Below are 22765 nucleotides of genomic sequence, written 5' to 3'. Positions count from 1 at the left end.
TATAGAGCTCCGCAGGGATTCCATCCAGCCCCGAAGCCTTGCCGGTGGGCAAAGTTTGCAAAGCGGCAAAGAGTTCCCCTAGGGTAACTTCTTCGTCCAGTTGCTGCCGTGCAGACTCAGACAGGGTTGGCAGAGAAGCAGTCATTGAAAGAATCACATTCTTCTTTGTGTTCCTAGCACAATACAAATCTGAAAAATATTCTTTGGCCAAATTTCTGATCTCGTTTTGGTCCTGAGTCGTTCGACCTCCTTGCGTGCACAGTGAAGTTATTTGCTGGTTTCTCTTCGCTCTCAGTTCCAAACCGAAGAAGAATTTCGAAGAGGTATCAATGAAACGCAGGTTCCCCATTCGTAATCGTATTAGAGCCCCTCGAGCCTGCTTTGCGCAGAGCTTAGCAAGGAGGGCTTTCTTCTTCACAATTAAAGAACAAGTCCTTTCAGCGCTCTGGGCCGGAAGGTTCGATTGCAGACACAAGATCTCTTTGGCGATGAGAGTTTGCATCGCTGTTTCATTCTTCGTACAAAAGGAGTTATATTGTTGGCAAAATGACCTAATCTGGGCCTTTGCGTTATCCCACCATTGCCCAAGGCAAGAGAAGGAAGGCTTTCGCAACTTTATAACTTCCCAAAAGGCCCGGAAAGCATCAAGAAACACTTCATTTTGCAAGAGGCTGACGTTGAAAGTCCAGTAAGCAGCACCGCGATTCCGGGCGGAGAAAGGACATGAAGAATGGCCATATGGTGGTCCGAAAAACCGCTCGGGGCTACAACAGCGTGGCCCACAACATTTAAGGAGTCACTGTTGACATATATTCTGTCCAGCCTCGCAAGAGACAGCCGGCCATTTGCACAGCGGCACCATGTATATTGACGTGCGGATGGATTCTGGAGCCTCCACACATCCACAAAGGAAAACTTGGACAATGCTCCCCTTAGAGGCACCATGCTTGCTGGATGGGGCTCTGCTCCATTGCGATCAAGAGTGGGGTCCATTGTGCAGTTGAAATCCCCACTCAGACAAACAATACCATCAAAGTCAAGGTGCGTGAGAGTAAAATCCAACTGTGTAAAAAAATTAAATCTTTCTGTGCTATTACTCGGTGTTGGGCTAGTGTTGGGCTAGTGGCTAGGGTGCCGGCTAAGGATCCTAGGATCCTGGGTTCGAATCCCGGTCAATTGCTGAATTAACGCCAGGGGGGTTGACTCAGCCTGTCATCCTTCCGAGGTCGGCAAATTGAGTACCAGTTCACTGGTAATTCCCTGCTTGTCGTTAAAGGCGGCAAAAAGGGTTGGCGTCAGGAAGGGCATCCGGCCGTAAAACATTGCTTCAAAAAGGGGACCGAAAAACAACAACAACCACAGTTCCCGAAAAAGGCCAACCCCCGCTTGCGGGGAAAAATGGCCTCTAAAGGTGTTTTTTTGTTTTTTTTGTGCTATTACTCGGTGAATATACATTTAGGATCGTGTGCTTATAACCATTAAAAAAGAAATTCACTGACACTAAATGCCCTTTAATAATTTCTTTAAAAGCGACACCCTGTGCACAGAAAGAATGATGCAAAAAGACAGCAACTCCAGCACGATAGCAGGCCAAGCTGCTAAAGAACCACTGTCCTTTCATCATTCTGTTCCATTCACTAACGCAAGAAGGGCTACACCTCGTCTCTTGCAAAAGAACAATATCAAAGCGTTTATGCTGGACAAGCGACTTTACCTGGGCCTTACGTATGGGGGAGCACCCCCCATTAATATTTAAGGTTACAATAGAAAAGGTCATCTTGTAAATTTAAAGATGAATAATTAAGTGGGGAAGAAGTCAGACTGTGCCTGCAACTCCTTCCTGGCTTTGAGCACACATTTCCTAAGGCGAAACACTTGTGACTCTGTCACACCAAGCTGTTCTGCCTTGAGGAGGAGATGTTTGGAGGAAGTTATGAAAGCAGACAAATCTGGGAAAAAATTATTGATTTTGATTTGTTTCTTTCGAAACGTGTCTTGAAGAAACTTTAAGATCTTGGTGGGTGACACTTCAGCGCCTCCCTCGGAACCTTGAGCCAAACCTGGATCATTCCAGGCTTCAATACTAGCACCGGAGGCAAGCGACGAGGCACCGACTGAGTCATCATCAGAGTAGTTTCTATTAACATTAACACACTCTGATGTGAGTGTTTCCACAGCGGAAAATTCGCCCTTTACCAGAGGCAGGACCGGTGTTTCCGTAATGGGGGTTTTAAAATCCACGTGAGAAACTGAGGTTTCTGCAACGGAGGCTTCGCACTCTACCGGAGGAGAAGAGGTCGTTACATTTTCCGCCTCCATGGTTTCCGACATTTCACACTCAACTGGGAGTGGGGGTGCATCAGGCACCTCATTAGAGGTCACCTTGCCAGTAGTCATGGAGGTGTTTACGATCGGTTCTGGGGCCGTTGTGCGCGGCTCGCAACAATCAGGTGCGGAAACATCTTCTTCTTCTTCTTCTTCTTCGCCTAAAACACTGAATCTGTTTTGCAAAGCAAAACCAGCTGTGGACGAATCCGTTTCTGAAACAGGAACGTTAAGCTCCTTTGCCGACGCCATCTTTTTCGGACGGCTTGATTGCACGTCCTCACCAACCCCGCCACGTTTTTGCCTCTTCTCGGAGGTCACAGTGATGAAAACCCCGTCTTCCGTCGGGGGTTCCTCAGTTTCAAGCCTCAAAAGTGAAGGCTGATCCAGCGTCCTGGATGTGCCACATGAGGCAACATTTGGCTCGGTCCGTGTCGATGTGCCACTTGAGGCAGCGTTTGGCTCCGTCCGTGTCGATGTGCCACCGGACATGGACGTCGGACAAGCACCTTTCAAATGTCCGTGCTCCCCGCAGGTGAAACACGTCATCGTCTCCGTTGCGATGTACATCGTGTAGTTTCGCTTATCAGCAACCAGCGTTGCCGACGCATTGAGCGACTGGGCGTTGTTCTTTAGCACGATGTAGCAATGCCGTCGGAACGACATTATGTGACGAACCGTTGAATCGAATCGCAAACGAAGAGGAATCATGGAGACTCGTGACACCACGGTCCCAAAACTGTTTTAAAACGGACACAATATCTCCGCTTTTCATGCACGGCGGAATATTCGACAAAATCACTTTCACCGCCGGCGTGTCCATCGGACTCACATTAACAAAAATGTCCGGCGGTACCGACAAACCCGTTTCGACCGCCTGGGCTACGTAGCGCTCCTCTGAAAGAAAAACCACAACTCGTTGGTTCATCTTCGAAGCCGCTAAAACGTTCTCGATCCCAACGAGCTCTCCCAAGCCCAACACAATGTCCTCGACCCGAACTCCGTCGGGCGGACTCACGATGACTCCATTCTTTCGAGTCAGCGACTCATAAATACTATTCTGCAAACGACCGCTTGCCATAGCGATAAATGAACCAAAACTAAGGAAATATTTGAAAAAACAAAACAAAATAGAACCTATCGCAAGCAAAGCCTGCAGGCGAAGGTAAAATGAAAAGAAATAGAATAAGGGAGCCGATAAACGACGATATTATGAAGAACACGGCAAGCAGAGCACAGGCCCGAAGAACACAAGGTTCTTTAGGACTCGCACCAAACTCACCGTGCGCGCTCTCTTTCTCTCTCTTGTCTCAACAAAGAAGGAAAACACGGGGAAAACTTCACAAACACGTACAAGGACACAGAGGGAGTGAAAAGGGGGGATGGGAAAGGCAACAACACAACACAGTACTCACAGCTCCTCACACACAGCAGCCATGATTGCCACACCCACGCACGACTCACCAACGACCAGCAGGGGGAGAGAGAGAGAGAGAGAAAGAGAGAGAGAGAGAAAGAGAGAAAGAGAGAGAGAGAAAGAGAGAAAGAGAGAAAGAGAGAAAGAGAGAAAGAGGGAAAGAGAGAAAGAGAGAAAGAGAGAGAGAGAGAGAGAGAGAGAGAAAGAGAGAGAGAGAGAGAGAGAGAGAGAGAGAGAGAGAGAGAGAGAGAGAGAGAGAGAGAGAAAGAAAGAGAGAGAGAGAGAGAGAGAGAGACTCGACTTTTGTGTCCTTTTATTATAAACAATGTAAAGCCATTTCACAAGCAGTTGTAAAAAAAGAACACATTTCACAAAGCAGTTGTAAAAAAAACAAAGCAACCAGTTTAAAGAAATTGCATAAGGATCATGAAGACACCACAAAAAGAGCAAAGGGTATTTAAAAGAAACCAGCAAATATACAAATATATATATTTTACAAACCAAATGGGAAGACACAAACAAAACCACAACCAATTTTAAAGGAAATGCTCATGCAAGAGCTATAAATACATCAAGAGCAAATTAAGCGAAAAATTGGGTTGCCACGTCAAAATACAAGATGGCCGCCTCCATGTATGTCTGAACCTTGTGAGCGAAATATCATATCATAGCATGTTTTCTGCGTCTTCCACTTTGTCAACTCACATCACTTCCCCGACGGGGGACCTAGGCGTAACGCTTGTTAGCATAGCTCCACCCCTTGCATGGAGACACATAAACGCTTACACGGACATTCGGCACTAACTTAGTTTAGATTGAGGTGGCTTCACGGCATACGGAGCACGCTAATCTATACAATTCTATCTGGATTAAGGTATTTCATTACGCACCCCCACACACGTAACAATATACACACACACACACACACACACACACACACACACACACACACACACACACACACACACACACACACACACACATATATATTTTAAGAAATTAAGGCATTCCAAACAGGAAGTAAAAAACACTAGACCTAGTCCACAACTTTAACCAAATAAGCAAGAGCAGACCTGGTCTCAGGTGACGTTTCACCTGATTCACAGGCTTCCTCAGGCCAATAGACACAGGGTGTTAAGAGTAGTGTGGTGGTGACCCCACGCTAAGTTCTGTTGGGGATAGTTCTGTGTCATAGATTGTTCCAAGTCCTCACCAATCACAGGGCTCCCTGCATTCAATTTATTCTGCCGCTTTTGTTGGTGTTGTAATTGATTGTGTAGTGCTTTGTCTATGTGATGTAAGTGGACATTTCAGTTTATGGAGTTTTCACAGGAGTACTTGGCCCCGATAATCTCGTGGTTTACCCTTAATGACGGTCTACCAAGGACGATTGTCTGATTCCACGTGAATGTGTGTGTGTTGTGTTTGTGTGTGGTGTGTTGTGTGTGTTTGTTGTGTTGTGTGTGTGTTGCGTGTGTGTTGAGTGCGTGTGTGTGTGTGTGTGTTGTGTGTGTGTGTGTGTGTGTGTGTGTGTGTGTGTGTGTGTGTGTGTGTGTGTGTGTGTGTGTGTGTGTGTGTGGTGTGTGTTTGTGTGTGTGTGTGTGCGTTGTGTATGTGTGTGTGTGTGTATGTGTGTGTGTGTGTGTGTGTGTGTGTGTGTGTGTGTGTGTGTGTGTGTGTGTGTGTGTGTGTGTGTGTGTGTGCAAGTGCGCTGCATATTGTTCTGCTCAGAAATAGGAATGAATACACCTCGTCAATATACACAATCGATGTCTGATTATATAACCGAACAAAGTCAAATATTTAGTGTGGACAGGCCTAGGTGATGATCGATTGAACCAACTCTGAAATCCCACTATGCTCGTTTACCTAAGCGGCTGTTTGGAGGTAACGGTGCTTGTGTTTCTGGTGCACGATTAACCTCCCCATCTGGTGGTACCTGAAGTCAGTGAGCTCAAGCTCCAAACTGGCATTCAAACCTTCTTAGATGGTTCAGAGTGGCAATGTAGTCACGACATCATGCTTCAAGTACAAGCCAATCGTTATTGCCAGCATCAATTAAAGCCACCATGAGCATTGTGTTACTCGTCCTGTCCTCAGTGTGCCGTTGGATGAACAGTGTCGAAGTCCAAAAATCAATATCCACAATCCATTCTATATTCTCAGCATATGGCCTATGGCCTACATTCTCAATGATGAACAATCCCTTTCATCGTTTTTTACAGCTGCCGCTCAGCTCCCATCTGCCGCTTCTCACAGCTGAACATGCGGGTTACTCGCATTAAAGGAATGAGAGACTGAGACTGTCCATATGAGAGACAATGAGAGCACCGCCGTGCACCGTAAATCCACGGCACAAGCTGTGCGGAACACAACGAGTGGGACATGCTGCATTTGAAAAAACAAGCAGGAAAGAATTTCAAGCAGAAACCGAAACAGTTGAATTGTACATTTTATTTAACTACCATGTCTATTTTGGTTATGTACAGTCACGTGAAAAAGTAAGTACACCCCATGTAATGTTTTGACTTTTTCAACATATTTCAACATACAGCTATTTGATCTTCATTTCAACAATATTGATAGATAAAGGTGATATAATATAACAAATATCATGAAACATTTACATTTTGTAGTCCATTGTATAATTTAAATAAACACAAATGCAAATTTCGCATGTGGAAAAAGTAAGTACACCCCTACATTTATCACTACTTCAAATACCTAAAATTAGAATCAGGTGCACCAGCTCAGGTGCAAATAATTAGAACATTATTAGAGAGGATCTTGGAGGAACCTGTCTTATTTAAATCTCAGACATTTAGTTTGGTTTTCTCTTTGTTGTTGAAGTGTGCGGCATCACCATGCCTCGATCAAAAGAGCTCTCTGAGGCCTTCAGAAAGAAGGTTATAGATGCCTACGAGTCTGGGAAGGGATTTAAAAAGATCTCCAAACAATTTGAAATCAATCATTCGACTGTCCGGAAGATCATCCACAAGTGGAGTAGATTCCAAACAACTGCCAACTTGTTCAGGCCAGGCCGCCCCAGCAAGTTCAGCCCGATAGCAGACTGCAAGATGCTGAAAGAAGTCTCTAAGAACCCCAGCATGTCATCACCGGACCTAGAGGTAGCTCTTGCCACTGTTGATGTCAAAGTGCACAAGTCTACAATTAGAAAGAGGCTGCACAAATTTGATCTACATGGGAGGTGTGCCAGGAGGAAACCTTTGCTGTCCAGAAAGAACATCAGGGCAAGACTAAAGTTTGCCAATGAACACATAGGCAAAGCCCAGCACTTCTGGAACAATGTGCTCTGGACAGATGAGTCAAAGGTAGAGCTATTTGGCCACAGTACCAGAAGACATGTTTGGCGAAAACCAACGACAGCATTTGACCACAAGAACCTGATACCAACTGTAAAGCATGGTGGTGGAAATATTATGGTTTGGGGCAGCTTTGCTGCATCAGGGCCTGGGCAGCTCACCATCATATAATCCACCATGAATTCTTCATTGTACCAGAGGGTGCTTGAGGATAATGTGAGGCCATCTGTCGGAAGTTGAAGCTCAACCGAAGGTGGACCTTGCAACATGACAATGACCCTAAACATACCAGTAAATCCACTAAGGAATGGCTGAAAAGAAAGAAATGGAGGGTTCTGGAATGGCCAAGTCAAAGCCCGGATCTAAATCCCATCGAGATGTTGTGGGGGGATTTGAAACAAGCTGTACATGCAAGAAACCCCTCAAACATCGTACAGCTGAAAGAATTCTGCATGGAGGAGTGGGCAAAAAATTCTCCCAGTCGATGTCAGAGACTGGTAGACAGTTATAAGAAATGCCTACTTGAGGTTGTTTCTGCCAAGGGGGCAATACCACATATTAGAGCCAAGGGTGTAATTACTTTTTCCACATGCGAAATTTGCATTTATGTTTATTTAAATTATACAATAGACTACAAAATGTAAATGTTTCATGATATTTGTTATATTATATCACCTTTATCTATCAATATTGTTGAAATAAAGATCAAATAGCTGTATGTTGAAATATGTTGAAATATGTTGAAAAAGTCAAAACTTTACATGGGGTGTACCTACTTTTTCACGTGTCTGTAAGTGACCGACTTGGATACAGGTCATCTGACTCAGATATGTGTCGTCCGACTCGAAAACGGGCGTCCAACTAACTTACATTCGATCTCATAAACGTTCTATTTCTCCAGTTAATTGTAAAGAAAGGTAGTGACCAACTTTTACTTGATTAACAACCAATGTAACAATATTAGAAATAAACAAGAATGACCGGACTGTGGTCACAACCTGCGACAAAATCCGGTGACGGACCAATTGGGAAATGCGCATTTAATACGCTATTAACTTCCTACGCCCTGCCGACGCCACGACGTACTGTGCGTTCTGACGGGATTGATTAAACCTTGCTATTATTCGACATATGATGAGATTTTTCAAGGTTGCTCATCGTCAATAACACTCCACCCAAACAAAGCCAATGGAAATCTGATGCAACAAACCCGGGCAGTGTATAATCAGCATAGGCTTACAAGCCTAATGTATTAGGCTGCCCAGAAAACCAAGATGGCAGCCATATCATTTTGTCTAGGTTAGGGGTTCCCACACCCACAGGGGGTGCGAGATGGAATATCTGGGGGTGCGACAAAGAGTGGCTTGTGTCCTTGTCGTCGTGTGTCACGAGTCATCACTCAGCCATCTGCCAGTGTGCCTTTTGAACATGACATAAAACTTTTAAGTCTGCCTTTCTCTTTCTCTTTCTCTTTCTCTTTCTCTTTCTCTTTCTCTTTCTCTTTCTCTTTCTCTTTCTCTTTCTCTTTCTCTCTCTCTCTCTCTCTCTCTCTCTCTCTCTCTCTCTCTCTCTCTCTCTCTCTCTCTCTCTCTCTCTCTCTCTCTCTATCTCTATCTCTCTCTCTCGCTCTCTCTGTCTCTTCCCCTCCCATCTTTTACTCTACAAGAAAAAAAAGAAAAAAAGAAAAGGATGGGAGGTCAACCAAGATTTCTGTCATTAAACGCGTGCTTCGTTGAACCGTGACTCATGAGGTAAATGCTCAAATTTTCTCGGTGCTGTGGTGGGTGGATTCAAGTGCCAGATGTGGTGTGGTCTGCCAGCTGTCCAACCAATGGGTGTGCATTTCAAAATGACACCGAACAAGAACCCCAACAGCAACAACAACAACAACAAAGCAAAACTTTTGTAGACCTGCGAATAAAAGCACAAACATTTAAATATTGAAAACCGTTTCCAAAATAAAAGTATCAAATCAAAATGTTATGATGTCAAACAACCTCTGCACACCATTCCATATACGTACTGCCAAGAAAGGAAACAAAATAAGTAATTGTGTCCAAAGATAAATACGAGCAACAACACAGAGAAACAACACATCCCCGACAACTTGCACATCCAATATCGGGTACGCAAGAAAATTGTTTTAAAATGGAGAAAATGCCCCAAAAATTCCGAAATCATCAATTTGATACCATTTATGATTTTGAGTTTTTGCCTTCAAATGAAAAACATGACAAGTCAGGAGACGACGACGATTCACGAGCGAGCGGTATTCAATGACAAAGACGGACTATAATCGAAACAGGCCCGGACAGGCCAGGCCCGGAAATGTCAAAACGAAGGATACTGACTGTGAAATGAGATAGAAAGTAATGTATAATCAGTTATGAGGTTAGTTAGCTCCACAATACCGAAAATTCAATTAAAAATGAAATGAAACCAAAAAATGAAAAATGAAAAATCGTCCTCCGTGGGGCTAGACACATGACATTGGCTTCACCAAATATCGAAACCCCTGTCAGATTCCACCAAACCCCTCGGAGAAGATGTAGCTTGAAATAGATTACCCCCTAAAAAGACATCTTTTTCGGGCGTGGCTCCGCCCACAATGGGTGCAATACACCCACTCTAGGCAGGACACAACTAGATCATGATATCAACCTCCCACCCAAGTTTCATCAAGATCTGATGATATCATCGGGTAGTTATGCTGCGGACAGACAGACACACACATAGACACACACACAGACAGACGCACACACATGACGAATATAGTGGTCACTTGATAACTCGTGAACCAATATAAGGAATTGATTGATTTCTGATTTACAATGAAAAACACGATATAAAGAATTGATTGATTGCTGATATACAATGAAAAACACGATACAAGGAATTGATTGATTGCTGATTTACAATGAAAAACACGATACAAGGAATTGGTTGATTGCTGATTTACAATGAAAAACACGATATAAAGAATTGATCCATTGCTGATTTACAATGAAAAACACGATATAAGGAATTGATCGATTTCTGATTTACAATGAAAAACACGATATAAGGAATTGATTGATTGCTGATTTACAATGAAAAACACGATATAAGGAATTGATTGATTGCTGATTTACAATGTAAAAACACGATATAAGGAATTGATCGATTTCTGATTTGCAATGAAAAACACGATATAAGGAATTGATTGATTGCTGATTTACAATGAAAAACACGACATAAGGAATTGATTGATTGCTGATTTACAATGAAAATTATGATACAAGGAATTGATTGATTTCTGATTTACAATGAAAAACACGATACAAGGAATTGATTGATTGCTGATTTACAATGAAATACACGATATAAAGAATTGATTGATTGCTGATTTACAATGAAAAACACGATATAAGGAATTGATCGATTTCTGATTTACAATGAAAAACACGATATAAGGAATTGATCCATTGCTGATTTACAATGAAAAACACGATACAAGGAATTGATCGATTTCTGATTTACAATGAAAAACACGATATAAGGAATTGATCCATTGCTGATTTACAATGAAAAACACGATATAAGGAATTGATCGATTTCTGATTTACAATGAAAAACACGATATAAAGAATTGATTGATTTCTGATTTACAATGAAAAACACGATATAAGGAATTGATTGATCGCTGATTTACAATGAAAAACACGATACAAAGAATTGATTGATTTCTGATTTACAATGAAAAACACGATACAAGGAATTGGTTGATTGCTGATTTACAATGAAAAACACGATACAAGGAATTGATTGATTTCTGATTTACAATGAAAAACACGATATAAGGAATTGATTGATTTCTGATTTACAATGAAAAACACGATACAAGGAATTGATTGATTGCTGACTTACAATGAAAAACACGATACAAGGAATTGATTGATTGCTGATTTACAATAAAAAACACGATATAAAGAATTGATCGATTTCTGATTTACAATGAAAAACACGATATAAAGAATTGATTGATTTCTGATTTACAATGAAAAACACGATATAAGGAATTGATTGATCGCTGATTTACAATGAAAAACATGATACAAGGAATTGATTGATTTCTGATTTACAATGAAAAACACGATACAAGGAATTGATCGATTTCTGATTTACAATGAAAAACACGATACAAGGAATTGATTGATTTCTGATTTACAATGAAAAACACGATACAAGGAATTGATCGGTTTCTGATTTACAATGAAAAACACGATACAAGGAATTGATTTATTGCTGATTTACAATGAAAAACACGATACAAGGAATTGATTGATTGCTGATTTACAATAAAAAACATGATATAAAGAATTGATTGATTTCTGATTTACAATGAAAAACACGATACAAGGAATTGATCGGTTTCTGATTTACAATGAAAAACACGATACAAGTAATTGATTTATTGCTGATTTACAATGAAAAACACGATATAAGGAATTGATTGATTGCTGATTTACAATGAAAAACACGATATAAGGAATTGATTGATTGCTGATTTACAATGAAAAACACGATACAAGGAATTGATTGATTGCTGATTTACAATAAAAAACACGATATAAAGAATTGATTGATTTCTGATTTACAATGAAAAACACGATACAAGGAATTGATTGATTGCTGATTTACAATGAAAAACACGATACAAGGAATTGATTTATTGCTGATTTACAATGAAAACCCAATGAGAAAAAATACAAAATTCTGACTACAAAATTGGTTTCACTTCACAGATTAAGATATTTCCACCGGGAATCAAACTAAACACCAAGAAGCAACAACACAAATTGTATACCAAATACACGATCACATTCGATAAGTTATAACGACCGTTACTTGCAGCATGGTATTCATACCTTGAAGTTGTGAGCTTTCTCATACTTGGCCGTCCTTTCTCCCTCCTTCAGCGTAGCTCTCCGCACGAGCGCCGACAGCTGCAAATAGGAAAAAAGCTTTAATGGCCCCGACAATGCCGACGACCCCCGGACGGACAGCCTGGCCCTCCGTTCAGACCCGGCCACCCACACCATCGGCATCGTCAACCGTGCGAGTGTCGCCCTGCTGAGTGTCGCCCTTTCTCGTGAAAAGGGGGTTTTCGTGAGAGGCAACCATCCACACTTCCCTGGGACCTTCCCGAGGCGATCTTCGCTCACCGCGACTTCTTTACCGGCACGACACGTATTTTAAGTGTGAGGTGAGGAAGGAATGCGACACCTTGGTCCCTGAGGAAAGTGAAAGAAGTCCACGGGAAGACCTGTTGGCGCCCGTTCCAAGGAGAAAACATCTCCCCGAGTACGTAAAAAGACTGAAAAACGACTGGTAAATGGTCGTTGTTGATACAAATTGGTACAAATGACCATTTTGAAAAGGAACCTTTAAAGTGAAATATTACTCCTCCTCGGCCAAGAAGCAAGAACGTTTTAAAATACCGACTAAATGATGTGCCAGCCAAGGAGGAGAACCAGAAGAAAAACAGCAGAGCTCAGTTTAAACACAGCTTTCTGTCCATAAATCCACAGATGTGAACAAATATTGTTCCACAGATTGGATAACAGCCATTGCGGTGAAAAGGTCGAAATTGTTTCACCAAATCAGGTGACTGACATGGTGTGATGCTTCAGAAGAAACTCCACACACACGAAGTGCCTGACTAAAACTAGGCCTTCGTTGACCTCAACAATTATTTACAAGTCCAACGTTAGCCCCACACCCTAAGCTGGTGTCGCACTACCGCACACACGCGTGGTCTCCTTTGTGACGCGGTCACACCAGTTCCCATTCAGGCGGTGAGGACTTGTGCTGAGGGCTTGATGAGAGTGTGAGGGTGTGAGAGCAGGACTTTGGAACGAGGTCAGGATGGTTGAGAAGGGTGCACTTCATGAGATGAGGGAAGAAAGCAGAGCGGAAAAGGAATGCAAATGTTAAAATCGTTTGGGGATTTGGGTGAAAATGGAGAGAAAATGTGTGTGCGTTGTGTGGAATGGGTGGGAGTATAGTAATGGAACCAAGGCAACAGGAGTTGAAAATAGCAATTTAGAAAAAAAGGTGTTTGGCGATGTGAAGTCTCCTTTACACAAAGTTGCACCCCACATGGCAGAACGTGTCAATGTCAGGGCGCAAACAGAGTTAAGAATGCAGATGCACACATAGTGGAAGGACAGACTACTTAAAAAGACACGCACATCTCGTTTTGTCATTTCTGTTCCTCACAATTCTTTCTCTTTCTCTTTCTCTTTCTCTTTCTCTTTCTCTTTCTCTTTCTCTTTCTCTTTCTCTTTCTCTTCTCTCTCTCTCTCTCTCTCTCTCTCTCTCTCTCTCTCTCTCTCTCTCTCTCACACACATTTAATTAATTGTACAGTATTGGTTGTTCCTAAACTTTAATATAATTTAAAGGATTGCTGTAAATGATGTTAATTTCACAACATCCCTTATTCAACTTTATTTAAATTGTAAACCTCAAAACATAGTTAGTTCCGTTATCTAAAGTAAGAAACTTAAACTGTAAGCAATTGAATGGTTTCCTGACTGCACAGATCATCAACTGGGCACCGGTCTTCCTCGAGGTTTCGATCCTTTCAGCCCAGGAGCTCTCCAAACGGCAGATCCACGACCTCGGTCACGGATCCACATCAGTAGATCCACAAATTTGGTCACGGATCCACATCAGTAGATGGTACATCAGTAGATTCACAACCTCTGTCACGGATCCACATCAGTAGATCCACAACCTCGGTCACGAATCCACATCAGCAGATCCACAACCTCGTTCACGGATCCACATCAGTCGATCCATGACCTCATCATGGATCCACATCAGTAGATCCACAACTTTGGTCACGGATCCACATCAGTAGAAGGTACATCAGTATATTCACAACCTCTGTCACGGATCCACATCAGTAGATCCACAACCTCGGTCACGAATCCACATCAGCAGATCCACAACCTCGGTCACGGATCGACATCAGTAGATCCACGACCTCGGTCACGGATCCACATCAGTAGATCCATAACCTCGGTCACAAATCCACAACAGCAGATCCACAATCTCCGTCACGAATCCACATCAGCAGATCCACAACTTCAGTCATGAATCCACATCAGTATATCCACAACCTTGGTCACGGATCCACATCAGTAGATGGTACATCAGTAGATCCACAACCTTGGTCACGAATCCACATCAACAGATCCACAACCTCTGTCACGAATCCACATCAGCAGATCCAACGGATCCACATCAGTAGATCCACAACTTCAGTCATGAATCCACATCAGTAGATGGTACATCAGCAGATCCACAACCTCGGTCACGGATCCACATCAGTATATCCACAACTTTGGTCACGGATCCACATCAGTGGGTCCACACAACCTCGGTCACGGATCCACATCAGTAGATCCATAACCACAGTCACGGATCCAAATCAGTATATCCACAACTTCGGTCACGGATCCACATCAGTGGGTCCGCAACCTCGGTCACGGATCCACATCAGTAGATCCACAACCTCGGTCACGATCAACATCAGCAGATCCACAACCTCAGTTACCTCCAGTCAGTCAACCCAACAGTGCAAGATCACCAACCAAACTTTAACCGCTCGAGAATTTAATGTGTTATCACATATTTATAACTCCCATCCCATCACAGATTCCATTATATGATAATACATTAAATCAGCACATCTTACCCTTAAGATATACCATGTCCACACAACGAATATGACCACCACCACTTACGTCTGGTTCAAACTATTTCAAATATTCAGTCACTTTTTATTTCAAACAGTCACTTATAAAAGTTTTTATATGCTGCAGTCTTCTAGCAACCACCGATTCGAAGCAAAATTGTAGTATATTTATTTGCGGCAGGAAGGGCATCCGGCCATAAAACATTGCTTCAAAAAGGTGAACCACTGTGCCCAAAAAGGCCAACCCCTGCTCTGCGGGGAAAAATGGTCTCTAAAGGCGGGTCATTGTAGTATATTTATTTCTAATAATGTACAGTCGGACCCCAGTAGGGGAAGAATGTTGGTTCTGAGACACTCCCTTCTCCCCTCATAGCCTTCACTTCCCTTACACCTAAGTTATATTATTCCTTTATCCGATTGTCTTAATTTCTAATTGAAAAACTATTTGACCAACACCCCATAACCCTTAAAAATGCGTCTATTTCTCCCTTCACCATCTAAGCCATTAACAAGGTTAAATCCTCAATAGACCCCCAAACCCGTCGTTGATTCTAAAACACCCATATTTTCTTTGAACTCATACAGAGAGCCAATGACTATTTGTTTATGTTCTACTTTAGGGAATAACTTAATTTTCTTATTTTATTCGGTGAGCATTTCTTTTAAAATCAGTGTATTTAAATAATTGTATTCCACGCCTGCCGAGAATTCATAACCCAACAATGTGGTTTAACAAGTCAAGAGCATTTAATCCTTTCTAAAAATGTTAATCCCTTCCAAACACTAGATGCACTACAAACTCTTAGGGAAGCGATATTTTAAAACATTTAATACCATGAAAAATTTTAATCCCTTCCTCTTAAACACAGCAAGGCTATTAGTCAGACAGATTAGCAAATGTATGTGGACGTTCTGGACAAAAGCACTAAATTTTCCCCACATGCTAGCTTTAGCTTTCCATTTTTGGTCGGAACCACTTCCTCCGAATACATTATGGCGGCCATCTTGAATTTTCAAAATGGCCGCCATGTAAAAACTTATATCTATCAATATCTCAGCCAGCTTCTAAGCCACTTAGGACCATAATCCTGGTGTATGAACACACATTTCAAGGTCAAGGAATACAACTATACCATTTAGGATTTTGCTTGTCCCGTATTTGTGTTTTGTGGGTTCGAATTAACCCAGTGTCGGCCGTCCGATCAGATAAGGTTTAGAACCTTCCCGTGCACACGAACTCCAGGGACGCGACAATATATACCGCAGTTGGTTCTTTACTACTCATTTATTTATGAGAAAAATGTATGTGATATTAAACATAACACCATTATCTGTATTAATCTGTAATTCTGTTTCTTCCAAAAGCAAACAATATGTATCAACTTCTTCACTCTCCCCTCTTTCAATGTATGGGGAGGTATCCACTCTATTAGACTTTATACTTTTATAGTTTCCTTTTGAGAACTCAGGTCAATTGCGTAGATTGTATAAAGTTTTTGAAACGCAACCATATCCAAAATGGGTTCTTAATTACTGTTGCTTTCACACACCTTTTGGAAAGAGTTGAATGCTTCTGCATAATCATATTTTTCCCAATCAATTTCCAATCTATCTCACGGGTAAAATGTAGCATCCAGAGAAACCCGAAGTTGTTTCACCTTTGCATTATCACTCAACGCATTATTCTTATCAGTACCTTCATCTCCATCTGGTTTCTTAAAAATGAGCCATAGGTATCGTGGCTTTCCTTCCAGAACACCCAAATTCAACGTGTAGGTAGTTTGGTTCAGTTTAACGTGTTGGAATCTTGTTTTAAGGTATGATACATTTAGTGTTTTTTTTTGAGTGAAGTCTTTTATTTAACATCTCTTCCGTTTTAAGATTAGGTGTATATTCGCTAATATACCAACACATCTAACTAATAACAAATTTATTATTATCACCGAAAGCACGAGCAGCCCCAAAAAGCAATCTATTTTCATTATCATTCCTTTGTAGTTGAAATCTAATTTTAAGTCCATATATAACTTTATCATAATCACAAAATACAAATATACCCTTAAGGGGAACTGCTACGGTAAAACTATTTTCTGATTTATTATCATCATTATACATTGATTTTCTTTGTCTATAATCAGGGTCTGTGTTTGTTCCCGCTGCCATATCAGGAATAAAACCTTCAACAGCTCCCTTACCCATTCTATCACGAAACGAATATAGTGTAAATTTCATCATTTCAGATGTAGCAGAGACATTAATCAACCGCTTCAACTTCTTGTGTTCCAATATACAAATGGACACTATCAAACATTTTCCAGAAGAAATCATTTACGAGTGTAGCATTAGTGTTATTCGCAGCCTTAGTGAATTTAAATTTACACAACAAGAAACTATCAGCTAGATTCAAGTAAGTTTGTTGATTATATATTTCAAAACTTTTTGTTCCGTTTGAATTCCAGCCTGTTCCTGTTATAGCATTTACCTTATAATAATCTTCCTTTTTAGTAGAGTTTGAGATGATAATTGTATCATCCAAATCATAGATACTATCAATCACTTCCATACTTGTATTCATTTAGTAACAAAAGAGGCTAAAACTTTTGAAACCCTGACCCAAGTATTTTAATTATTTTTTGTCGTTCTTGTGGAGATAGTTGAGTTTTTCCTTTCTTAATTTATTTGATTGCTTGTAATTTATGAGACTCCTTTTGATCGTATTTTATACTCTTTATAGCACCCACTACATTTCCCATGGCAGAAGCGGTTGAACCAATTAGGCCCTTATGTTTAAGAATAGTTGAACCAATACCCATTAGGGTATCAATTATCCCATCTCCTTTATTTCTAAATTGATGTCCTACACCCCGTTGTCTCTTAGGTTTATAGTATCCTCTACCAAGAAACATACCTTCACCCTGATAGTATGAAAGGAACATCCCATCCCCATCTTTGGTAATTATTTTATATTTTCCCAACTCGTGTTTTCTCACAATAACCATCGTATTTTTTTATTGGAAAACTTCACGTAGGTGAATTTTGATGGAAACAATTTCTCCATTCAAGGAAATCATACAATTATCTTGGTCGGTAATTATCTTGGTCGGTAACCCCAATAACTCTCTAACTGGAATATCAATCGTGAAATCAACTTCATAATTATTTTTTAGCCTAATAGTTGATTTGGAAGTATGTTTTTGAATAACTATAAAAATATTTTTTGGTTCATCACCTTGATATTTCATAAGGCCAGAAATTTCAGAAGATATTTGGGAAATATGCTTTGGGTGAAACTGTTATAGTTTTGTATCCACTTCCTGAATTATAATTAAACTTGTTGTTTTTTTGTCTGTGATATTAAAAAGGGTATTATAAGTTTCCATATACAATAATGATGCCTCATATTATTTTGTGGAGTCAAGTTGTAGTGGGTATGGGAATGAAGCCATGTGATCATACAAGCAACAGAAACTCCATAATCAAGCGAGTTTAGTAAATCAATATATACTCTATCATCTTCATTTTTAATATTCAACGGTTCATCGTAATAACCTGAAACACGATTCTTGGCTAAAATGTAATATCCATCTTTAGTTCGAAGAAACTTTCATCTGGGGGTTAATTTAACAGGTGGTTGAGCAGACCTCAAGAACATCAATTCACATTGTGTATCAATACCTTTTCACCAACAAGAGAGAACATTGCTGGTTCTTCTGTTGGTAAGAGACCTGCTATGGTTCTTGAGTCCGCTGAATATTCATCGTTTTGAAGGGCTTTCACAATATAATTAGGAGGTTGATTTACCTTTTCCAGTTGTTACAATAAAATCTTTCATCATATTCTAATTCTCCTAAATCCTCCAAATCTTGCTCTATCATTTGACGAAAATCTTTGAGCATTTGAAGTTTTCTAGGAAAGTATTCTATCTTGGGAATTGCAGAAAACATCCATCATTTTTTGTTGGTTAGTTTTTAAAAGCGGTAATAGCGGTCGTTTTCTTTCAAACGCTTCTTCATCCGTTAGTTTCTGTCTGCGTTTCTTCTTTAGGTCTTCCTGTTGCTTTACATCTTTTGAAATGAACTCATGATGTTCCTTAAACCTTCTTGCTCTTTCTTGCGTGATCATTTTCTGTATTTATTTATTGAAAAATATCATTTAATATTTCATCTTGTATCACAATGATATTGTTGCAGTTTTTATAACCTTCACTTTGTCAATTTAGTAGTAAATTTCCTTATAAATAACCCCTGTGTACATTTCCCCTTAATTGGCTGTTAAATGAAATAATCGCACCTTAGTTAGTCCATCGCACCACGTAGCGAACCATAGGATCTCTCCATAGTTATATCGTTATTCTGTGTTTCAGTTAAGGCTGTGTGTCCAATAAATTGACTACGTTGCATCAAATCAAATGATAGGATCCCTCCGACAACCCAATGGCCTCTTAAAAAGCGCCAGTACGGCGGCGTTCGCCACTACTGCTTTGGCTTATTGTCAGCGCCTCAGACTCCATTGCCCACGAGGCCAGGACCGGGGAAGAAGGGCGTGGTCCCCGCCTCGTCACCAAAAGGTGGAGTCAACAGCCCCGATCGACCAACCAGGAGTGAGTGGGCATGGCTTGAGAGGGCGGAGAAAGAAAGATCTGGCAAGTTTGCGAGGGTTCCAAGGGCAGGGTTATAAAACCGGTTGCGCGAAGCCCCCACCGCAGATGAGTGAGGGAGCACGAATTGAGAGTTCTGTGAAGGGAGGCGCATGAGCAAATAACGAGAGGGAGAACGCATGAGGCAGAGGACGCGCATGAGGCAGAGGACGCATGAGGCAGAGGACGCATGAGAAAGCTGCCGGTGTAAAGCCGAATACGTGGAGCTGCTGGCTCCTCGCTTCCAGCCCGGAGCGGACCTGCTTGCCGTGACCTGCAAGAAAACCTTCCAGCCCGGTTGTCCCACCTGAAACTTCTCCTTCCAGGCATTCATTCCTGCCTTCAATTCCCCATTCGTGTACGTGAGTTTGTCTTGTTTTGTCTTGTCCTGGGGTTCCATAAGTAAGCTTCTTTAAGGAATTGCTCTGTGTCCTTCTGCTCCTTCCATTTCCTGTATATTACTCTGATTTCTTCTTTCTTTGGGTTTTTGTACATAATTAATAATAAATATCTGTTCCTTCTTACCTTCGGTTTCTTCTTTCTCGTCCGATCGCTTTAGTGATTTCCCGATTGAGTTCTTGTGGCGCGATTTCGGCCAATGCTTATGAATCGGGTTAGTCTTTGCTAACGGCTCGAACCGCGGACTGCTAACCCGCTCGACAAATACCATCTTGTCCGTGGTTTCGAGCGGTACTTGTCTCCCTGTTTTGCGGAGGGATTGGTGAAGGTATTCGGGAGAACACCTTGACCAATAACCCTGATCAATCCCACCTCGCAAAGGAGCGTTACAAGTACCAGGACCAGAGACGGCAGCTCAACAGGCCAAGGGGATTAAACCCCCCTTGCTAAGGGGAGAGCCGTCTCTGAGATCCGTAACAATTGGTGTCAGGAGTGGGATTTGGACCCGAAGTGCGCTTAACGCACTCAAAATTACGAGTGGCCGAAATTTTGTTATAAAATCCAAATTAAAATCGTGCCATGGATAATCAAGGCGACCGGATGCCGGTAGGGGAGCTAGGAGAGGGTTTGAAGGTAACGCAGGACCCCAGGGAGGAATTGGGAGAGAGAGAGGAGGAGCGCAATACGCATTGGGTAGCGGGGATATCAGGTGCACCAGATGGCGGTGCTTTGCACGTGGTCGCGGCAGCCGAGCCCGAGATACCAGGGTACCGGTACATGTGATTTTTTTTATGGACCAATTAATGGCAAAAGTAGACGAAGCGAGGGGTACCAGTGAGCAATTGGGAAACCAAATTAAAGAAATGGGAAATGATTGGAAAACTAAATTAGGGGGGCTGGGAAGCAAATTGGAGCGAATCGGTAAATTTGGGGACAGAATGGGTGAGAGCATACAACGATGTGGGGGGAGCATGGATCGCATGTTGGGCGAGCAGGTCCCAGGGGTACGCGACGAGGTAACGCGAGTCATGGAGTGCGGATTGAGCGAGTCGGAGCAAGGCACAGGTAACTAGACGGGGGTAGAAATCGCAACCCGGGGTGTGGGGAAGCCGGCGACCGCTGAGGTGGAAGAGGGAATTTTAATAAAGCCAGCGGTCGTCGAGGTGAACAAAGAAAAAGAAATAATGGGTATAGTTGAAATTGAAAAGACGACGGAAGTAGCCCAGGAATTGAAGGGAGAAATGGATTGTGCACAAAGTCAAAGCTCACACCTTATAAAGATTCGCAGGTGCGTGTGGAGCGAAGAAGAAGAACCCCGAAGGTGAGTACGTGGTGCTAAGAGGTTTTGCAGGAAGATGTTTGGCGCGAAAAGAATTTTCACGCGCTTGGGATCCCAGCGTACCGCGGGCGTTTGTGGGAGGTCCGTTGGGCGCTGTGTGAGAGGAAATGGCGCACGTGTAAGAAAAGAGTGTGCGTCGAGGAGTGAGCGTGTTACAAAGTGTGGGAGTGATACCGAGTGCGAGAGCGAATGCACGTCGGAGGGTCTGTGTGAAACAGAGTGTATGGAGTGTGACCCAGAGAGTGAGTTGGTGGTGGCACGGGTGCGAGAGGGCACATCGGAGCGCGTGATGGTGAGTGTTACAGAGGATGTAACAGGAGAGTGTGCGCAAGAAGGTGCGTGAGAGGGGTGGTGTGTAACAGGGAGTGCGGTGGTGGAATGGACGGAGTGTGTGGAATGCATGAGAGGCGCTGAGACGCCAGGCTTGGTGAGTGTGAAAGGGGTCACGTATGCGTGTGAGCATGCGAGTAAGGCATCGACGTGGACCGGGGCAGCGTTTAGGGTGACGGATAGCCGACGTGAGCACTCGGTGCGCAGTGCGCTTTGTTTGCAGCGAGGACCGGCCGGGACCGTAAGCGCGTCGCTCTTCGGAGCGTCGTGCACGATTCGGGCCGGGTCCCGCACTGAATGGTCGGTGCCGCGTCAGAGCGGCGATCGGCGCGATTCCGGGGGAGGGGGGCCGGGTCGGACCTTCGCCCCCTGGCGGGGATGGGGTTCCGACCGGGCGAGCTTCGGTCGTTGGGCCGGAGGCCGCAAAGCTCCGCGCCGAGATGGTGCGTGGAATCTCGGGCCGAGCATGCCGCCTCCCCAGAATCGTAAATGCCAGACGGACTCAACCTGCAGGCGACCAAACCACCCGAATTCATTGCTCGGCTTTGCGAAGCCGAGTTTTAATGATGTCATGACGTACCGAGAGGCTCAGTTATAGCGGACTGTGATGATGACAGTGTTTTGGATTCGAAATTGGGACTAGGGAATATGATTGGCAAATATGATTGGCAAAATTGATGGGCAAGAATGATTGGCAGCGATTGGTAAATTTGATTGGCAGAAAAATTGGATGGGCAAAATTGATAGTGAGAGATGTCCGATGTGGTGGGATGGCAGCTCTGCCATCCCTCACATCCCCGGGCACATGAGCATTCGTTATGGGGTTTTGGCGGTGTAAACCAAGCCAGGGAGGGTTTGGATAATTGTATAGGGACTTAGACATGACCATAGGTGACATGAGAATTAAGTAGCGACATGTACCTGTAGAGGGGACGTAGAATAGATTAGGTGGATTATAATGACGAGGGAGCGCAATAATATAAGCGGCGACTGGGAAGCACAAGTTTTGGAAGGGCACCAGGTAGATCAGATGATGCAGTGTGTTTGTGGTTTATCGAATGAGGCATTGCGTATGGGAGAATCTTGGTGTTGAGCAAATAAGGCAATGCTCGTGAATGGTGCCGTGTGTGTCAAGAAAGTGTGTGGAGTAGTGTATGAGTGAATAATTGTGATTGCGCATTGTATGGAACGAAGAAGCCTGGGAGGAAGGAGGGTGCAGGTGGCACCAGGTGTGTGAGCACAGGTGTGCAA

At 42.7% G+C, this 22765-nt stretch overlaps 1 protein-coding gene across 1 annotated transcript in view; it reads right to left on the bottom strand.

The window, feature by feature from the left end:
- The window catches only part of LOC137430697 (N-chimaerin-like), a 247066-nt gene that overhangs the window by 118118 nt on the left and 106183 nt on the right, over positions 1–22765 (bottom strand). The window contains exon 7 of the mRNA XM_078781272.1: positions 11973–12050. Within this exon, the coding sequence (XP_078637398.1) occupies positions 11973–12050 (78 nt within the window). The remainder of the gene's footprint in view (positions 1–11972; positions 12051–22765) is intronic.

This window comes from Myxine glutinosa, chromosome 7 (assembly GCF_964187855.1).
Source record: "Myxine glutinosa chromosome 7, kmMyxGlut1.1, whole genome shotgun sequence".
Taxonomy (NCBI): domain Eukaryota; kingdom Metazoa; phylum Chordata; class Myxini; order Myxiniformes; family Myxinidae; genus Myxine; species Myxine glutinosa.
The sequence above is the reverse complement of the archived record's forward strand: the minus strand, read 5'-3'. Positions and strand labels throughout refer to the sequence as shown.